General features: G+C 34.0%; 1 protein-coding gene and 1 long non-coding RNA gene across 2 annotated transcripts; one reads left to right on the top strand and one right to left on the bottom strand.

The window, feature by feature from the left end:
• Positions 1-8934: 8934 nt before the first annotated feature.
• Positions 8935-15452, top strand: LOC101893080 (ubiquitin-conjugating enzyme E2-22 kDa). Its single transcript, XM_005183824.4, has 5 exons — positions 8935-9505; positions 12170-12322; positions 12383-12465; positions 12524-12687; positions 14608-15452. Exons 1-5 carry the CDS (start codon positions 9440-9442, stop codon positions 14742-14744), a joined length of 603 nt encoding a protein of 200 aa, XP_005183881.1. The 5' UTR covers positions 8935-9439; the 3' UTR covers positions 14745-15452.
• Positions 15453-18286: 2834 nt separating this feature from the next.
• On the bottom strand, positions 18287-18650 carry LOC131806912 (uncharacterized). The gene is made up of 2 exons (XR_009344223.1): positions 18557-18650; positions 18287-18430 (listed from the first exon to the last, which is right to left on the bottom strand). It is a non-coding gene; the product is annotated as an uncharacterized LOC131806912 (long non-coding RNA).
• Positions 18651-18662: the final 12 nt, after the last annotated feature.

Below are 18662 nucleotides of genomic sequence, written 5' to 3'. Positions count from 1 at the left end.
TTCCGAGCTGTATAAGATGTCTGGTACCAAATATCATTGTTGTCGAATAGATATTACGAATGTGAGGGACTTAAACGCCAAATCGGATGAAACATATATATGGGAGCTATAGCTATATATGAACCGATTTTCTCCAAATTTGATGTACTTGCTTCTAGACTGAATTTGGTCGGATGTGCCCAAATTCAGGTATTTTGAATTTTCATTGGCCATTTGGTGCAAAATAAACCCGAAATCGATTGAAGATATACATGGAAGCTATATCCAAATCTAAACAGATGAGGTTGTGGGGTGCATATTACGAATGTGAGGGATCTAAACACCAAATCGGATGAAACATATATATGGTAGTTATAGCTATATCTGAACCGATTTTCTCCGAATTCGATGTATTAGCTTTTAGACTATCTACTGTATTCAGTCTAAAAGCTAAAGCACATTCGTAATATGCACCACACAACCTCATCGGTTTAGATTTGGATATAGCTTCCATATATATCTTCAATCGATTTCGGGTTTATTTTGCACCAAATGGCCAATGAAAATCCAAAATACCTGAATTTGGGCACATCCGACCAATTTTGATTATATAATTGCCACTCTTTTCCATGTCAAGGTCCACGTTTTCGTATAGCCCCCATATAACGGTACCTGCTGATATTCGATTTTTTATGATTTTTGCCACACTTTTCCACGGATTCGTCTTAAAATTGGTATATGTGGGTCATCGCATTTCGCATAGCCTCCATATATCGGTACCTCCTGATATTCGGTATTTTGATGATTTTTTTGAAGGAAAAATTATTAAAATTTGTAAAAATGGTATTTGGTATTTTGGATTTTTATTGGCATTTGGTGCAAAATAAACCCACCTGATTTGACCGCTCCAACCTTCTTTTTTTAGGGCTTTTTGCAGCCGCGAGTTTATGTCAACAAGCCTCAGACTCTTTCAGCTCTTACAGACAATATCGGTCAAGAGTGTGAGGACCTATCGCCGGAAGTTTTGGCCAAAGTGATGAAATATGTACAGGGTGAGATAACAAATCTTCAACAAAGTCAAACGCAATAATTTTTCACTTTTTTTAATTTTATTGAATGAAAGCAAAAAATGTCGGAAATAGCATCAAATTTTAGAATAAGTTTAGATTTGTTCGAATTGGTCACCTTTGGCACGAATTATGGCCTTCAAACGGCCAATGAAACCGTCACACGAGGCCCGAATGTTGCTCTGCGGTATTTTGGCCCATTCCCGGCGAAGCGCTTGTTTAAGGTGATCGACACTTTGGTATTTTTTAGTGCCAACCTTGCTTTCCAAAATACTCCAGACACAATAGTCCAACGGATTGGTATCCGGAGATTTTAGTGGCCATTGCGCGCTGGAAATGAAGCGAGGAACCTCATTTTGTAACCATTCTTGGGTGGTGCGCGCTGAGTCCTGTTGGAATGTCCAAGGTCTGCGGTCAAAATGTTTGCGTGCTCAAGGCTTTAATACACCCTCCAGAATATTTTCACGATAATATTCGGCATTTATTCTGATGCCACTGTCAATTAACGACCATGTTATGGCGGCCCACACCATCACCACATTTTCAGCTGATCTCTTTGGCAAGTAAACACGATCATTTTGTTTATTTACAAACTGTTGGACAACGAATGTTTTCTCATCGGAGAAAACCAAATTCGGCAGTTCACCACTTTCGGCCAAGCGAAGCAACTCTTTAGCTCTTTTGAGTTTTTTTTCTTTCTGTTGCGGTGTAAGTTCTTGCACTTTTTGGAATTTCAATGGGTTTACCCCGAGCTCATTTTTCAATATTTGCCGAATGGACTATTGCGATATGTTCAGCTCACGAGCCATTTTTAACTTGTGGTTTTCAGCCAAATATAAAGAAATCACACTATCACGCTTCAATTCCATCACGAATAACGTTTTTTCTAGCAAATTCTCACTAAAATGCTTTTGTACGCTTGTAAACAATATAATGGAATAATTTTAACAGTTGGTTGCAGTTTTTTCATCTCACCCATGAATAATACAATTGACAGTACTTATGTAAAAAAAATTCCGTCTGGTAAAGCTTTAACTCAAATATCTCCCATAAACAAACATCAGCTGATTGACATTAAAACCAAAGATATGTGTAAGTGATTCGAAATTCGAACTGGGCTATGGTTTATTCCATGGTAGAAGAATGCAGGCAGTCGCATCAATACAGCTGCTGGGACAATGAACTGTCAAACCGATTTTGGAATTGAAAATCTTAAATGAAAAATTATTGCGATTTGTATCAGAAAGACTTTGTAAATCAAACATCTATAATAAGGACCACTATCAATTAGCGTTTAAATCGTGTATTAATGTCGACAGTATGTTTAGTAATACAAAATCAAAAATTAAGAAGGACAAGTGCAATGTAGTTTATAGGATAACATGTAATGGGGACGACGCTGACGTATTCCAAAATGCATATGTCGGCACGACAAAGACGAAATTAAAAACTAGACTTTCCGGACATAAGTCGGATCAAAAAAGTGACAAGCCTCTCGAACAGAAGACTGCTCTAGCTGCCCATTGCACATGGACAGGACATAAATCCAACCTTAAAGCCGTCGACATATTAGCACAAGAAAATAATTACAAAAGACGATTCACATTGGAATCGAATTAATTATAAAACCGATACAGACCATTGTGCTCACATTTACAGAAACCTAGTTCATAAACACCGACGAAAGAAAACTTAGTTTGATAGTGACATTTAAACTGAATATACGAGCTTTTACTTTAAAAACGTATGTTATTTATTGTATTATATGTTGTTAAAATCAATTTGTAATTTGTGTTTTTTTGTAAAACAGATCCCTGAAGATGATTTCAGGAAGAAATCGAAATATTGGATGAATAAAAAAGGAAAAATTCAAAAATAAAAAAACAAGCAATTAACCAAATAAGTAAAATAGAAATATAAGAGGTCAACAATATACAACAACAACATTTGTAAAAATTGTTGAACAATACATATGATTACAATTCCGATTTGTGTGGTATAAGACAACATATAAAGATCTACTTATTTTTGACAAAACACTTTATTTTTTTTTTGACATATTAATGTTTCCTAGCGTTTTTGCATCTACCTATATTCTTCTACCATGGTTTATTCCATGGCAAATAAATACAAATAGATGCATCAACGCTTGGGTAAATTAAAATGTCAAACATTTTAAAATTTGCATATAGGACCCCAATCGGAGTTTGTTATAGTATGCATTTTTTATAATTTTTACAAATTTGAATAATTTTTCCTTCAAAAATTTCAATTCCAAAATTAGTTTGACAGCTCATTGTCCCATTACCTGTGTAGATTCGACTACCTGTATTATTCTACCATGGTTGTGTGTTCAACGCTTTGTTCAAATCGGTCAGCTTTAATGAAACCACACTGAAATTGTTAATGAAAGTATCTTGTGTTTTTACTTGGACCCAGCTTAGAGCGAGTAGTTTTATGAAATTAAGCGCTTCTAAAAGAATAGGTTTAAACTTCACACAAAAACGCATACCCATTTGCATATGAACGCCAAATTTACTTTTATTAATTCAAAAATTGTAAACATTTAAGGGCTAAGTACATAAGAAGCTTGAAGTCATGGCTAGGCTTATTTTGTGACATTTCACAAAGGGATTACAGAGCCACACTAAAATCCTGTAGTCGTTTTCCATTATAATTTGACATTAATATGCCTAGCCATGACTTCAAGCTTTTTATGTACTTGTACCCTTATTGTGTTACTGTAACATAAACAAAACAAACATAGGTAATTTTTAAGAAATAAAAAATGAGTAAAACAGAAATAACAAATATCGACGTCTCTGTGTGTCACATTTGAGTTAAAACCACGTGCTGATAAAAAACAAAAATAGCATGGAGTTGTATTGCCTTTTTTCTAAGTATTAAACTAACAAATATTATGTGTACCTCTTTTTCTTGAACATCTTGTTGTCTAGACTACAACAAAATCAATATTCATATCAGAACAATACACATTTGCAAGTGGGTAGACAGAATACAATATCAAAGTAGAAAATTAAGACACTTTTAAAAAACATAAAACCAAGCCCCCTTAGGCAACGAAGCTAACGAACACGATCACTTCCACGAGAGCAACAACATCGACCAATTAATAATAAATTGCGCACTATCTCCTGCGTAGTTCTATATTAGTATTGGTTGGTTGTTTGTCTGGCATGCTTAATGGACCCGGCGCACATGGTCGCCCGAGCCATTAACGACAAGCAAAACGTATTCTTTTTCAAATGCCTTATACAAACTAAAATGAACTTGTGCGAATTATAAAGAAAGTAATATTCAACATACATACAGTGTGCCACATATTACTTTACACAAAATCATATTTTTTAAAGATATTACAAATTAATGCATAAAACTGTCTAGTTTTTTCTATTATTTTATTACTATTTGAAATATAAAAATTCTCAAAAATATATAAATTAGACACTAAATTACAACAGAAATAAAAGTCACAAACATGACATAATTATAGAAGGTAGAACAAAGCTACCTCACACATACAATTTTTTTCTTTTGGTGCCTCCATTCTTTCTAAACATAGAAGAATGCAGGTCGATGCACAACGCTTGGGAACATGGCAGAAGAATACATTGATATGTCAAAAAAATTTAAATGTTTTTTTCAAATATAAGTAGATTTTTAAATATTTTCTTATACTACGCAATTCGGAGGGTATAATAACTCGCGTTTTTCAACAATTTTTACAAATTTAAATAATTTTTCATTCAACATTTTCAATTCCAAAATTGGTTTGACAGTTCATTGTTCCAGCAGCTGTGTCGACGCGTCTACCTATATTCTTCTACCATGGCTTGGGAACATTAATATGTCAAATATTTTGAAATGTTTTATTTGTTTTTGAAAATATGCAAATTTTTTACGTTTTCTTACACGACGCTAATCGGAGGTTGTTATAATATACTTTTTTCAACAATTTTTACAAATTTCAATAACTTTTCATTCAATATTTTCAATTTCCAAATCGGTATGACGGCAATTGTGTCAATGCGACTACCTGTATGAAAGATGGACGCCAAACTAAAATAGGGTTGCCTTTGCAGATTTGACAAATGAGATTACCTCTTTGATTTTGACATGTGATATCGAAAAAAATTGCAAAACTAACAGATGGTCTGTTCCAGAACTGCAAAAATGTGAAAGATTTAACTACGATAACCGATTTTCCCTTTATGATATCGAACAAAAACTGCAAAACGAGTAGATTCTTGCAGGTTCTGGAATAGAGCAACTACTGTTTTCTTTTTCATACTGAATAAAAGTTGTCCGTATATTTCAAAGGACATTTTCATTTTTAATTTTTTAAAGTTGAATGTTGTCAACGGAAATATTCCATGATTATACCATGGTACAATAAAAAGGTGCAGCTACCAGCTGATTATTGTTTGAAAACAAAATATTTTCGAAGCGAATGATTGGAAGACACGCACATTGAGGCTCGCGCTTTATAGCTGCCAACCAGTTCAGCCATGAAATTAAAAGATTAAACAGTTTGGATAATATTTTTGAGAGAAAATCCAAGCATTTCATTCATTTTTCAAGCTATATGAGTCAATCATTTTAAAAATAAGGAAAAATATGAAAAAAAAATGAAAACAACTTGTTGCATATAATTTTGAATGAGTCTGACAGGAAGCGGATATTGGCTCAGGGTTGTATTTCTGTAGTTATATGAAGCTGTTCTATCTCCTTATTGTATCATGGAATTTACGATGATTTACAATACAAGATTAACTCAACTCAAAGTTTGGATTTTTTAAATCTAATGCTAAATCGAAATATATTGGTATACAAAACTGCTTAAAGCTGGTATACAAAACTTACTCAGAAGCAACTCCTGGTGTGAACTCAATTCCATTAAAAAAGTTGGCTACAATCATCAAAATAGCGAATATCGGGAGGTACCGGTATATGGGGGAATTCTACATCGCGGATCTATATAGACAATTCTCTTACAGTCGGTAAAGTACCCACAAAGACAATTCTATTGAAAAATGTGAATGAAATCATCAAAACACCGAATATCGGGGGGTACCGTTATATTCGGGTCATACGATATCGACCGATATAGCCCATCTTCGAACACAAAAGACTGATCTATGAAAATTGTTAACTTTCTTTCTTAATTCGTTTTGACTCAAGCGTGATTTCACCTGGCGGACGGACATTGCTAAATCGTCTTAGAATTTTGTATAGGGGCACCAAAAAAATTGTATTCATGAGGTAGCTTTGTTCTACCTACTGTAATTGTGCCATGACAGTAGATATATTTTGATGCCGTTTATTTTTTTTACATTCTTATTAACTTTATTTTGGCTTAAGGTCAATTGAAAAACATCAGTGTTTTATTTTTATAATTTTGATTTTTATTTTCCGATATTTCGACTGTCTTCGACAGTCATCTTCAGGGAAAAAAATTTTTATTGAGAAAAGCAACAGTCTTGTTTCACCGTCTATGCTATTATTACATTTTCATTTCAAAAAAAGAAATAAAAATATAAAGAAACATAAACCGTTTAAACGAACAAAGATACCGTCTACAACAAATATATATTATCCCAGAATCGTTAATCGATATATTTATAGGCAATGGTGTACCAAGGATGCACACTTTTTAAGCTGGATTTGACACCTAAATAAACAATGTAGCTTACCATCCGCCCCTTAAATTTTTTAAATTTATTTTTCATCTTAATTTACGTTTACGCTTTTTCTTCATATATATAGATGATTATTGAACAGCTGATGTTACTGTATAATTCTTACTTTCCCAGAAAGAATTGCAAATTCTCAGTAACTCAAATGTCAAAATGTTTCTCTCAGTTCGCTCTTACTTACTGGACTTTTGGGTAAACGAACAGCTTCTAGGAAAAATTGTACAAATTATCGAGTAAATGAACACTCCTAATGTGAATGTTTGTAATTTGAATATATAACAATTGGGACAATTCTAAAAGCTATATATTTTTACAACAATATTAGATGCTAGATTTTTAATATGGACCTAGCGTTTTTCGGTAATACTGAGTTACAAAACATTTTACCATAATGGAGAAGTTTGAAGTTTATTTGTTAACGCTATGTCGAATTAAAGCTAATGTGGTGTTTCCACTACACTTGATTCGCTCTCTATTCTTTGTTCGACCCTTAACTATGAAAAAACTACTTAATTCTTCACACAAAATTTCCTGAGCGAACACTCATATTTGTACATTGTTCAAATCAAATCACTCTCCGAACAACGAAAAATATGTCCCATCCCTAACAAATGAGAGCATTTATCGAAAAAATAAATTATGACAATTAAAAATTAAAACTAGAAAAATTTAATGAAAATTTAAAAATTTTTGGGAAGACTGAAAATTATGAATGAAAACTACAGTGTTGAATGGCGTATGTACATTCAAACGAAAGTACATTTTGTTTTCTCTTTCATTCGAGGTACGCATTTTGTCCACGAGTTGAAATTTCCACAGAAAACTGCAAACAAAAAAACAATATTTTCAAAATGTTTGTATAGGCAGAAAAAAATTTTGACAAGTGTCTCTCCAGCAGAATTTAAAATTAAAAAAATACAAAAATATGTTCAAAATGTCAATATTTACACAAAAACTTGAAAACATGAATGAAAATTGTAAAATTAATTATATAATTATTCTTTGGAAGAAAAACAATAATTTCTTCTATTCATATTAGTGAGAATTTCATGTATTTTTGTATAAATTCCCATTCAAATCAACAAACAAAATTTGTGAAAAAAGGAATTATTTTACTATGAATTACGAATCGTGCCGTATGAACGGGTTAATTCGTGTACCTAATTCTGAGAGCGAACAACGTGATTGAAAGTGTAATGGGAACATAGCATAACGCTGTAATGTGGCGTTTCCACTGCACTTGATTCGCTCTCTATTCGTTGTTTGACCCTTAACTATGAAAAAACTACTTAATTCTTCACACAAAATTTCCTGAGCGAACACTCATATTTTTACATTGTTCAAATCAAATCACTCTCAGAACAACGAAAAAATGTGTCCCATCCCTAACAAATGAGAGCATTTATTGAAAAAATAAATTATGACATTTAAAAATTGAAAATAGAAAAATTTAATGAAATGTTAATAGTTTTTGGGAAGACTGAAAATTATGAATTAAAACTACAATGTTGAATAGCGTATGTACATTCAAACGAAAGTAAATTTTGTTTTCTCTCTCATCCGAGGTACGCATTTTGTCCACGAGTTGAAATTTCCACAGAAAACTGGAAACAAAAGAGGCAATATTTTCAAAATGTTTGTATCGGCAGAAAAAAATGTTTGACAAGTGTCTCTCCAGCAGAATTAAAAAACAGAAAAATAAAAAATATGTTGAAAATGTCAACATTTACACAAAAAGTTGAAAACATGAATGAAAATTATAAAATTAATGATATAATAAATCTTTGGGAGAAAAACAATCATTTCTTCTACTCATATTAGTGAGAATTTAATGTATTTTAGTATAAATTCCCATTAAAATCAACAAACAAAATTTTTGAAAAAATGAATTATTTTACTATGAACTAGGAATCGTGCCGTGTAAACGGGTTAATTCGTGTACCTAATTCTGAGAGCGAACAACGTTGTTCGGTTTTCAATGGAAACATGCTATAATACCGCACCGTACAAAATACCCTCTTTGGCGAAGTGTTTGTACGGCCGTATTGCCCAAAAACGACCAATATGATTTTTAATGACATATATGTGGCATCTCTTCATTTTGCTTCTACTATCGATAAATCAGTGGATACATCGATTTCTTTCCTTATTTAAATCGGCATTGTGACATCTCTGTCTCAAATTAACCAACTTTGTTTCTTCCAAAATTCAACCAAAAATAATAAAAATAAATCAAAAAATATTTTCGTTTCATATTTCAAAATAATTGTTCAATTATTTTGGAAAATTTTATAATATAAAAGAGAAATTAGCCGGAGAAATATCCAAGTAAATTCAGAACGAATAAAATATTCGAATGGCTGTTTTTTATTTTGATTAATTTTTTGCAAACTTTTTCTTGTTCTTATTTGCGAGAACGTTGCTGCTGTGTGTTTGTGTGCGTGTGTGTTCGTTGAAAGCATACAAAAAAGCGAGCAGTAGTTGAACTGAAGTAGAAGAAGAACTAAAGAAGAATAAAACAAAAACAATTGTGTGCAGAAAAGACGGATTTTTGAAGAAAGAAAAAAAACTATCTAGGGGTCAAAAGTTGCTTTCTTCAACTGGAAGAGCAAAACGGAACTCCACGAACTGTAAACGTAACAGATTATCAGAAATACAAACAAAAAGGTATCCATCATGGCAGTGAATATGGCAGTATCGCGTATAAAGCGCGAATTCAAGGAAGTTATGCGCAGCGAAGAGGTAATTTGGTAGTTGCATCGATTTTTATCCAATGCATGTCAGAACGTTCCACAAGTAGTGGCAACTTGAAGAACTTCTGTGAGCGTATTTTGTGACTTGAATCTGTTTTTCTATTGACCATGGAAAGTGGTTCGAGTTTTTCTATTTTCTTTGGTTTCCATTGAGGGGGGTTCCTAACCTAAATATTGGCACTATTTCATGTCAGCTGTCATTTGTGTTGTTGTATGTGTTCTATAAAAAGTATACGAGTGGGATTGTTGTTTTGATTGTTTATGTGTGTTTTTGTGTTAGTTTTTAACATTTTGATTGTTGTTGTCCTTGATCATTTGCATTTTTAGCAACTCAACTAACTCACTCCAGTCTTTCTGGGCAGTGTAAGTTATTTTCCTGATGATGATTCATTACTGTTTATCCCTTCATTTCTCATTCTACGATTTTCCACTCTTACAAACTTCAAGAAACTGACAAATATTTATGCTCGTGGAATCGGTGTGTATTCTAAACTAAGTTCACGTATTAGGTTGGGTTCAGATTGGCTTTAATATCTCGGAGATTTTACTTGCTTGGTAGAACATAAAATCATTATAGTAGTTCTGATTTGACTACAACAAGTCCTACACTAATTTTGTTGAAGGTATGGCGAATTGTTTGTTAAAAAGTTATTTGTTGACCAAAATTGGGTAGTAATATTAAATATTGTTGACAGATATTTGGTCTGTTCCAGAACCTCCAAGAATCTACTGGCTTTGCAATTTTTTTCGGTATCATAAAGGGAAAATCAGTAATCATAGCAATATTTTGAACATTCTAGCAGTTTTTTCCAATTAGCAATAGATGGTCAACGACATGACAAAAATGTATTAGAAACATTAATTCTGAAATTGCCAAAAAAAGAAATGCCGAGATCCCTTAAAGAAAAACATCAGAAATCTATTTCTGAGTAATTCCTTGAACAATGAAAAGAAAAAAATCAGCAAAGAACCTATAAAAAAGAAGGTTGACCCCATAAAGTATATACAGGGTGAGCTGAAAAAACTGCAACCAACTTCAGACTGCTGTCATGTCTAAACCACTCGTCCGACAGCTGCTAAAATTATTCCAGTGACAGCCCGTTATATTGTTTACAAGCCTACAAAATAATTCCGGTGAGAATTTTCTAAAAAAAAAAAAAAAAAACGTGATGGAATTCAAGAGTGAATTCTTTATATTTGGCTGGAAAACCACAAGTGGCTATCGTTAGAGCACTCCAGCATATAAATGTGAATAAATCTTTTGTGTCTCGTACCATCTCTCGTTACCGTGATACTGGTAGCGTAGCCCGACGTCATGGAAGTGGATGGAAGAAAACAGCAACATCAGCAGAAATGGTAAAGAAGCGACTTGATCGAAACCCGCGTCGCAGTGGCCGAAAAATGGCTCGTGAACTGAATGTATCGCAATATTCCATTTGGCAAATATTGAAAAATGGGCTTTACCCTGAGCCATTTAAATTCCAAAAAGTGAAAGAACTTACACCGCAACAGAAAGAAAATGGTCTCAAAAGAGCTAAGGAGTTGCTTCGCTTGGCCGAAAAGGGTGAATTGCCGAATTAGGTTTTCTCCGACAAGAAAACATTCTTGTCCAGCAGCAAGGTAGATGTACCTTGTCCAGCAGTTTGTAAACAAACAAAATTATCGTGTTTACTTGCCAAAGAGGTCAGCTGAAAATGTGCACCTTCGATTGGCCACCAGAACTCAGGCCCCGGCCATGGTGATGGTGTGGGCCGGCATAACAGCCGATGGTTGCTCTCCGCTCGTATTAATCGACCGTGGCTTCAGAATAAATGCCGAATATTATCGCCAACATATTTTGGAGATTGTATTAAAGCCTTGAGCACGCAAACATTTTGGCCACAGACCTTGGGCATTGCATCTGAACTCAGCAAGAATGGTTACAAAATGAGGTTCCTCGCTTCATTTCCAGCCCAGAATGGCCACCAAAATCTCCGGATACCAATCCGTTGGACTGTTGTGTCTGGAGAATTTTGGAAAGCAAGGTTGGCACTAAAAAATATTAAAGTGTCGATCACCTCAAGCAAGCGCTTCGCAAAATAACGCAGAGCAACATTCGGACAGCGTGGGTGTTGAAGACCTAATTCGTCCCAAACTTATTCTAAAATTTGATGCTATTTCGAACATTTTTTGCTTTCATTCAATAACATTTAAAAAAATGTAAAAGTTATGGCGTTTGACTTTGTTGCAGTTTTTTTTATCTCACCCTGTAAACCCATCAAAAGATTTCTATTTTTTAAGAACTATATTCCTGATTTTTATCTTCTAAATGATTAAGTTGACGTGTGAATAGAGGAGAAGCAGGTCGTCAAAGTATATGCTAAGTTCTCTTGTTTATGAATAGTTGTGATATTCCAGCTTTCGACCACATTGCAAAATCGGATGTGTGCTCCAATATTCATCTATACAAAATTTCATGTTTTTGAAAATGTCAAGTTTAAGTAACTTTTTTATGAATGTGATATGTTTTGAATATTCAAGTTTTTTTTTTCTTTTTATACGCCATGAATTATAATTTCTTTTCGAATCTATTAGTTTTTCTTTTACAACCATTTAAGATATATTAACTATATCTAACGTGAAATTTCCGTTTTTTTAAATTGTCTTCTTTCAGATTGTCCAGTGTTCGATAAAAATTGAATTGATCAACGACAGTTGGACCGAATTGCGCGGTGAAATAGCCGGTCCACCAGATACACCCTATGAGGGAGGCAAATTTGTTTTGGAAATTAAAGTTCCCGAAACATATCCCTTTAATCCCCCTAAAGTGAGTCTCCATCGAATGGTGGTAATGGAATGAAATTGATTAATTTTTATACAATTTCAGGTTCGTTTTATAACAAAAATATGGCATCCCAATATATCATCAGTCACAGGTGCTATATGTTTGGATATTTTAAAAGATAACTGGTAGGTATTGTCTAAGTTAATCAAGATTTGAATTGTTTAACATAAAGTTCATTTATAGGGCCGCTGCCATGACATTACGTACCGTGTTGTTGTCATTACAAGCTCTATTGGCTGCAGCAGAACCAGATGATCCCCAAGATGCTGTTGTTGCTTATCAATACAAAGATAAATATCAGCTATTCGTAATGACGGCTAGGCATTGGACAAACGTTTATGCTGGAGGTTTGTTAAATGCTATCAATTTTTACAAATGACTGTAGATACATTAGAAAAAATTTTAAATCATTCGATGAGCACGAAATCGAGGGATTTAACACTTTCATTTCAAGTAGAGCAACAGTTTACCGATTTTAACTTTAAAGAAGTGGTCTGTAATTCTAATCCAGAAAGAAAACACACTGGAGACAGATCGTATATTTCATTTGATAAGGCCAAAAACGTGGCTCATCGAAATAGCGGCTTTAGAACCTTGGTCTCTTTGGACCAAATGCGTTTCAGGACATTTGAAGCCGATCTGTCTGTCTGACTGGTGCGCACGATAACTCTCGAAGGGAGTATCCGATTCGATCCAAACTTATTACATCATAATATTATTTTCAAACTTAGATTGAGTTCGAAGATGGCCAATATCGGTACACTCTTTCTGTTAAATCCCCCACAAAAACTCGAAATTTAAAAAAAAAAAATATTTTAAAGCACAGAAAGAGAAAGGATAATCCAATTTTGCTCCAACTTTGCAAATTCTAATATTTGCATCAGTGCTACGTAAGGTGTGAAAATGGACAATATCGGCCTACTCCATCAAGTACCTCCCCACAAAGGGTCAACATTTTGTGACATAAGAGTCCGATTGTCTTCAAATTTTACACATCACAATATTTTCATTAACCCAAGATCTGGCGTCAAGATGGGAAATATCAGTAGATTCCTCCATTCCATTCCATGAATATTCATGAAGCTCATAAAACGCCAAGTTAACATCATATTCCATTCACACTTGGCATATCGCAATATTTCTATCAAAACAAGAACTATTATATGGTAGAGATCAGACTATTATGGTAGAGATCAGGCTATTCCTTCTGGTACCTCCCCCACAAAGGGTCGACATTTTGAATAACCAAGACGATCGTAAAATCCAAAATAAGCATCCGATTCTCTTCCTATTTCACACATCATATTATTTCTACTAACACGAGATCTGGTGTAAAGATTGGATATATCGGTCCACTCTTTCCGATACCTCCCCCACAAAGGTTCAACATTTTGAAAAGCCGTGAAGCTCGTTAAACACGAAATAAGCATCCAATTCCTTTGAAACACGGCACATTTCATTATTTCTATCAAATCAATTTCTGTTATAATGATTGTAGAGATCGCACTATTCCTTCTGGTACCTCCCCCACAAAAGGGTCAACATTTTGAATAACCAAAACGATCATAAAATCCAAAAATAAGCATCCGATTCACTTCATATTACACATCACATTATTTCTACTAACACGAGATCTGGTGTGAAGATGGGATATATCGGTCCACTCTTTCTGATACCTCCCCCACAAATATAAAGAAATCCCACTATCACGCTATTTTCTGGAAAATTTTCACCAAATTGTATTTGTGCGCTTGTAAACAATAAAATGAGCTGTCGCCGGAATAATTTTAACAGCTGTCGGACGAGTGACTTAGAAATGACACCAGTCTAAAGTTGGTTGCAGTTTTTTCGCCTCATCCTGTAAATATTCGTCATTTTTGTCCATACCAATATTTTTTTATTTATTAGACAATGAATGAAATTTAAATACTTCGATCGACTTTATCTTGTAACCCACGCATATTTTAACATTTTCTAAAAATTATCACATATCTCATATAAAATGAAGGAAGTAGTCGATATAGTCCAAACCTGGCACGTCGCAATTTTTATATCACATTTATTTAGGTGCGACAATATATCGGCCCAATATACAATATTGTATATTTGGTCAACAATTTGTATAATCATAACAGAAGTCAACATATATTTAAATAATCGAACATTGGCTGAGGGTATACATCTGTCGGCAAAACCGACTGATACTTTCTGTCTTGTTTTAATTTGCAAAATAAACAATGTTTTCTTTTTTTTGTTTTCAATTACAGGCCCCCACAAATATCCCGACTGTGATGCTAAAATTCAACGCTTGAAGGATATGGGCATCGACGAACATGATGCACGTGCCGTACTGTCGAAAGAGAACTGGGATTTGGAAAAAGCGACTGAAAGTCTATTTAGTTAGCTTCACTTTAACGAATTTTCAAAACAACCACAATTCTCCCTCACCCATAAATAGGCAAAAGATTCACGCCACATTGGGGATTATTTTAAGTTTGAAAAATGGAAAAGAAAAAAAATTAAGCGCTTAGAAAAAAGAGATAAGAAAACAGCTAAACCAATTATCATTATGATTATCCACAAAGCGCTATAACAAAAAAAAAAATTAAATCTATTTCTAATTTATTATTTCTATTTCAATATCTTGTTTTCAACTAAATTACCGTTTTAATAAGTTAAATTCTCCCAAACCACAAATATTTTGTAATTCACAGTTTTTTTCTTTTAATTGATTTGTATTCACCAACCAAAACCATAAATTCTCATTTAAGTTATTATTTTAATATATGTTTCTTGAGACAGTTGAACTGTTCTCAATGCCTTAATATTAAAAAAAAAATACTTTCCAAAAACACACCCACACAAACACTTCATTGCCTTTTCACTTAGGATATTCTGAATTCTTTTATTTTGTCACATTTTTACAATTTCCCTCCCATTCGCTGTCGCCTAAACCTATCGATGTTTTGTGCTCTGTTTTTTTGTTTGATTATTACATTAACCGATTTTTATTAAGGAAAATTATTTAAAACATAAATGAAAAAAATCACAAGTAATAAATTTAGATTGTAAAAAAATACAAATACAAAAATAAAAAATGCAGTCCAATAAACATTGTGCATGGAATATTTTTTTATATTTGATTTTTGTGGAGATAGTAAAAAACAAGTTAAAAAGTACCAGTTTTGCCGACAGATGTGTACCCTCAGCCATTTCATTTCATTTATTTACCTTACAAAGAAATATAAATAAGCCCACAGGGCCCATAACTTATATTATCTATCTACAATACCCTAACATAATACAAATTCAATGATTAATTCAAACTTAACAAATAACATATTAAACCTAATAATTTATCTTAATAATTCACGAGAAGCTCGAACCCTACACCTCGATTCACCATCACCAACTAAACAATAGTCTAGTAGAGCAGTGAAAAAGTGTAGCAGAAACGAGCTAAAAATAAGAGAGAACTATTTTATTACTCACAAAACAGAGTATAAATAGTAACTCACATTATACCCTACAAATAAAATTAAGAAGATAATATAGTGGCTCCCCAGCCCAAACAAAAAGAAAAGCAAAAAAGAAAAACCCATAATAAACCGACGCAACCACTACAAAAACATAGCCTACATATTTAGGCGAAGGTATTCAATTACTTTAACCCTAAACAGATAATTGGTATGGGCAAAAGAACGTAAGGCCAAAGGAAGCTGATTCCACAATCTCACCGCCCTAACCACAAATGATCTCTCACCAATGGAGGACGAAAACCTTGGACACAACAATTGAGGATTTCGAGATGATCTACAAAACACAAAGTTGTCACGAAGAGGCGAGTCAAAATTGCACATAACACTGTAATGAAATTGAAGAATACGAAGATCAACGTAGCTGCTAAATGGCAATCCCAGGAGATCATTAACAAAACAAGAAACATGATCACCACGACGCAAGCCATACACATAACGAACAATCGAATTTACCGCCCTACGGATACGTTGCATTTGAGAAGATTGTTCGATTATTTAAACATATTTTGACTTCTGTTATGATTATTGAAATTGTTGACCCTCCATGGAGTAGATTCCGAAGGAATGGGCCAATATTTTTCATTTCGTATCGGACCTATATAAATATGATATACATATTGCGACATGCCAAGTTTGGACTATATCGACTACTTCCCTCACTTGGTATGAGATATGTGATAATTTTTAAAAAGTGTTCAAGGGTGTGTGATGTACCAGATATAGTCGACTGAAGCATTCCATTTTTATACTTCATCTAATACAGATAAAAATATTGGTATGGGAAAAATTACAAGAAAATCGATCATTTATATCCAATTTTATTCGTAAATCAAAAATTTCATATTCATCTCAGGTTTCTGGCTGAGAAAAATGTTTAGAGATAGCAAGTTGTAAAGAATCACTGACTTGTTCCGCAATTTTTGACAGAAAAAAGTATTGAAAATTGTGATCCATTAACGGTAAGGTACCAGAAGGAATGGTTCGAACTCTACGAAGGAAAACAGCAACATCAACAGAAATGGTTCGAAACGTACAGAAGCGACTTGATCGAATAACGCGTAGCAGTGGCTGAAACATGGCTCGTGCGCTGAACATATCGCAATATTCCATTCGGCAAATATTAAAAAATGAGCTCGGGGTAAAACCATTGAAATACCAAAAAGTGCAAGAACTTACACCGCAACAGAAGGAAAATAGACTCGAAAGAGCTAAAGAGTTGCTTCTCTTGGCCGAAAGTGGTGATCTGCCGAATTTGGTTTTCTCGGGTGAGAAAGCATTCGTTGTCCAGCAGTTTGTAAACAAATAAAATTATCGTGTTTACTTGCCTAAGAGGTCAGCTGAAAATGTGCACCTTCTGTTGGCCACCAGAACTCAAGCGCCGCCCATGGTGATTGTGTGGGCCGCCATAACAACCGATAGTCGCTCCACACTCGTATCAATCGACCGTGGCATCAGAATAAATGCCGAAAATTATCGCGAAAATATTCTGGAGGGTGTATTAAAGCCTTGGGGACGCAAACATTTCGGACGCAGACCTTGGACATTCCAGCAGGACTCAGCACCATCGCACACAACACGCGCCACCCAAGAATGGCCGCCAAAATCTCCGGATTCCAATCTGTTGGACTATTGTACCTGGAGTATTTTGGAAAGCAATGTTGGCTCTAAAAAATACCAAAGTGTCGATCACCTCAAGCAAGCGCTTCGCCGGGAATGGCCCAAAACACCGCAGAGTAAAATTCGGGCAGCGTGTGACGGTTTCATTGGCAGTTTGAAGGCCATAATTCGTGCCTTATTATTAAACTTATTCTAAAATTTGATGCTATTTCCGACATTTTTGCTTTCATTCAATAAAATGTAAAAATTATGTCGTTTGACTTTGTTGCAGTTTTTTATCTCACCCTGTATTGAGATGTACCAAGTCTGAATAGAAGCGGATATTAATTTCGCGTTATATGAGCTTCATGGATACTAAAATTTGTGACCCCTTGTGGGGGAGGTACTAAAAGGAGTGGACCGATATATTCCATCTTCACACCAGACCTTGGGTTAATAAAATTATTGAGATGTATGAAATTTCAAGACAATCGGACACTTACATTTCATGTTATAAGAGTTATAATTGTTCAAAATGCTGACCCTTTGTTGGGGAGGTACTTGATATTGTTCATTTTCGCTGTGTGAAAATTATCTCGATCTAAGTTTGACAATAATATCAAGATGTACCAGACAGACGGACGGACATCGCTAAATCGATTCCGAATGTCCTGAAATGGTCCAAAGAGATGTAGGGTCTAAAACCGTTATTTCGAAGAGGCACGTTTTGGCCGTATCAATTGATATATACCCTTCCCTAGCCATATGGCTGAGGGCATAAAAAATGTTTCAAGAACTTCCTTGCCAAGAATTTAAGATTGTTTTAAAAATATCTATATTTTCTCACATGATAATCGGCAAATGTCCTGTGCCAATTGTCAATGTTGGGTTAATGTAAATCTGGTCTTGGGTTATTTACTAAATCATTTCCATATTTCATCTATTCACATACAATCTGAAATATAATTTTAATTTTATAAAGCATAAAGTTGTAATAGTCTTTACTATGATTTTATTTATGAAAAATTTATTATTTATTATCAACACAAATTAAACACAATCTACAATAGCTAATACATACCAGAATATTAAAATAAATTCCTCTTTTCAAGTGTTATCCAATTTTTACCAAGAAACAAAACAATTGTAATTTTGTAATTTTCCTCTAACGTCAAGTCAGAGTTATG

The sequence above is a fragment of the Musca domestica genome, unplaced genomic scaffold, assembly GCF_030504385.1.
Source record: "Musca domestica strain aabys unplaced genomic scaffold, Musca_domestica.polishedcontigs.V.1.1 9, whole genome shotgun sequence".
Taxonomy (NCBI): Eukaryota; Metazoa; Arthropoda; class Insecta; order Diptera; family Muscidae; genus Musca; species Musca domestica.
This window is presented reverse-complemented; position numbering and strand designations above follow the sequence as displayed.

Excerpts from the sequence above, each read along its gene's own strand:
- LOC101893080 (XM_005183824.4), top strand. The coding sequence starts at position 9,440 with ATGGCAGTGAATATGGCAGTATCGCGTATAAAGCGCGAATTCAAGGAA. Across the intron at positions 9,506-12,169 it reads AAGTTATGCGCAGCGAAGAG|ATTGTCCAGTGTTCGATAAA; the intron begins GTAATTTGGTAG and ends GTCTTCTTTCAG. Across the intron at positions 12,323-12,382 it reads ATCCCTTTAATCCCCCTAAA|GTTCGTTTTATAACAAAAAT; the intron begins GTGAGTCTCCAT and ends ATACAATTTCAG.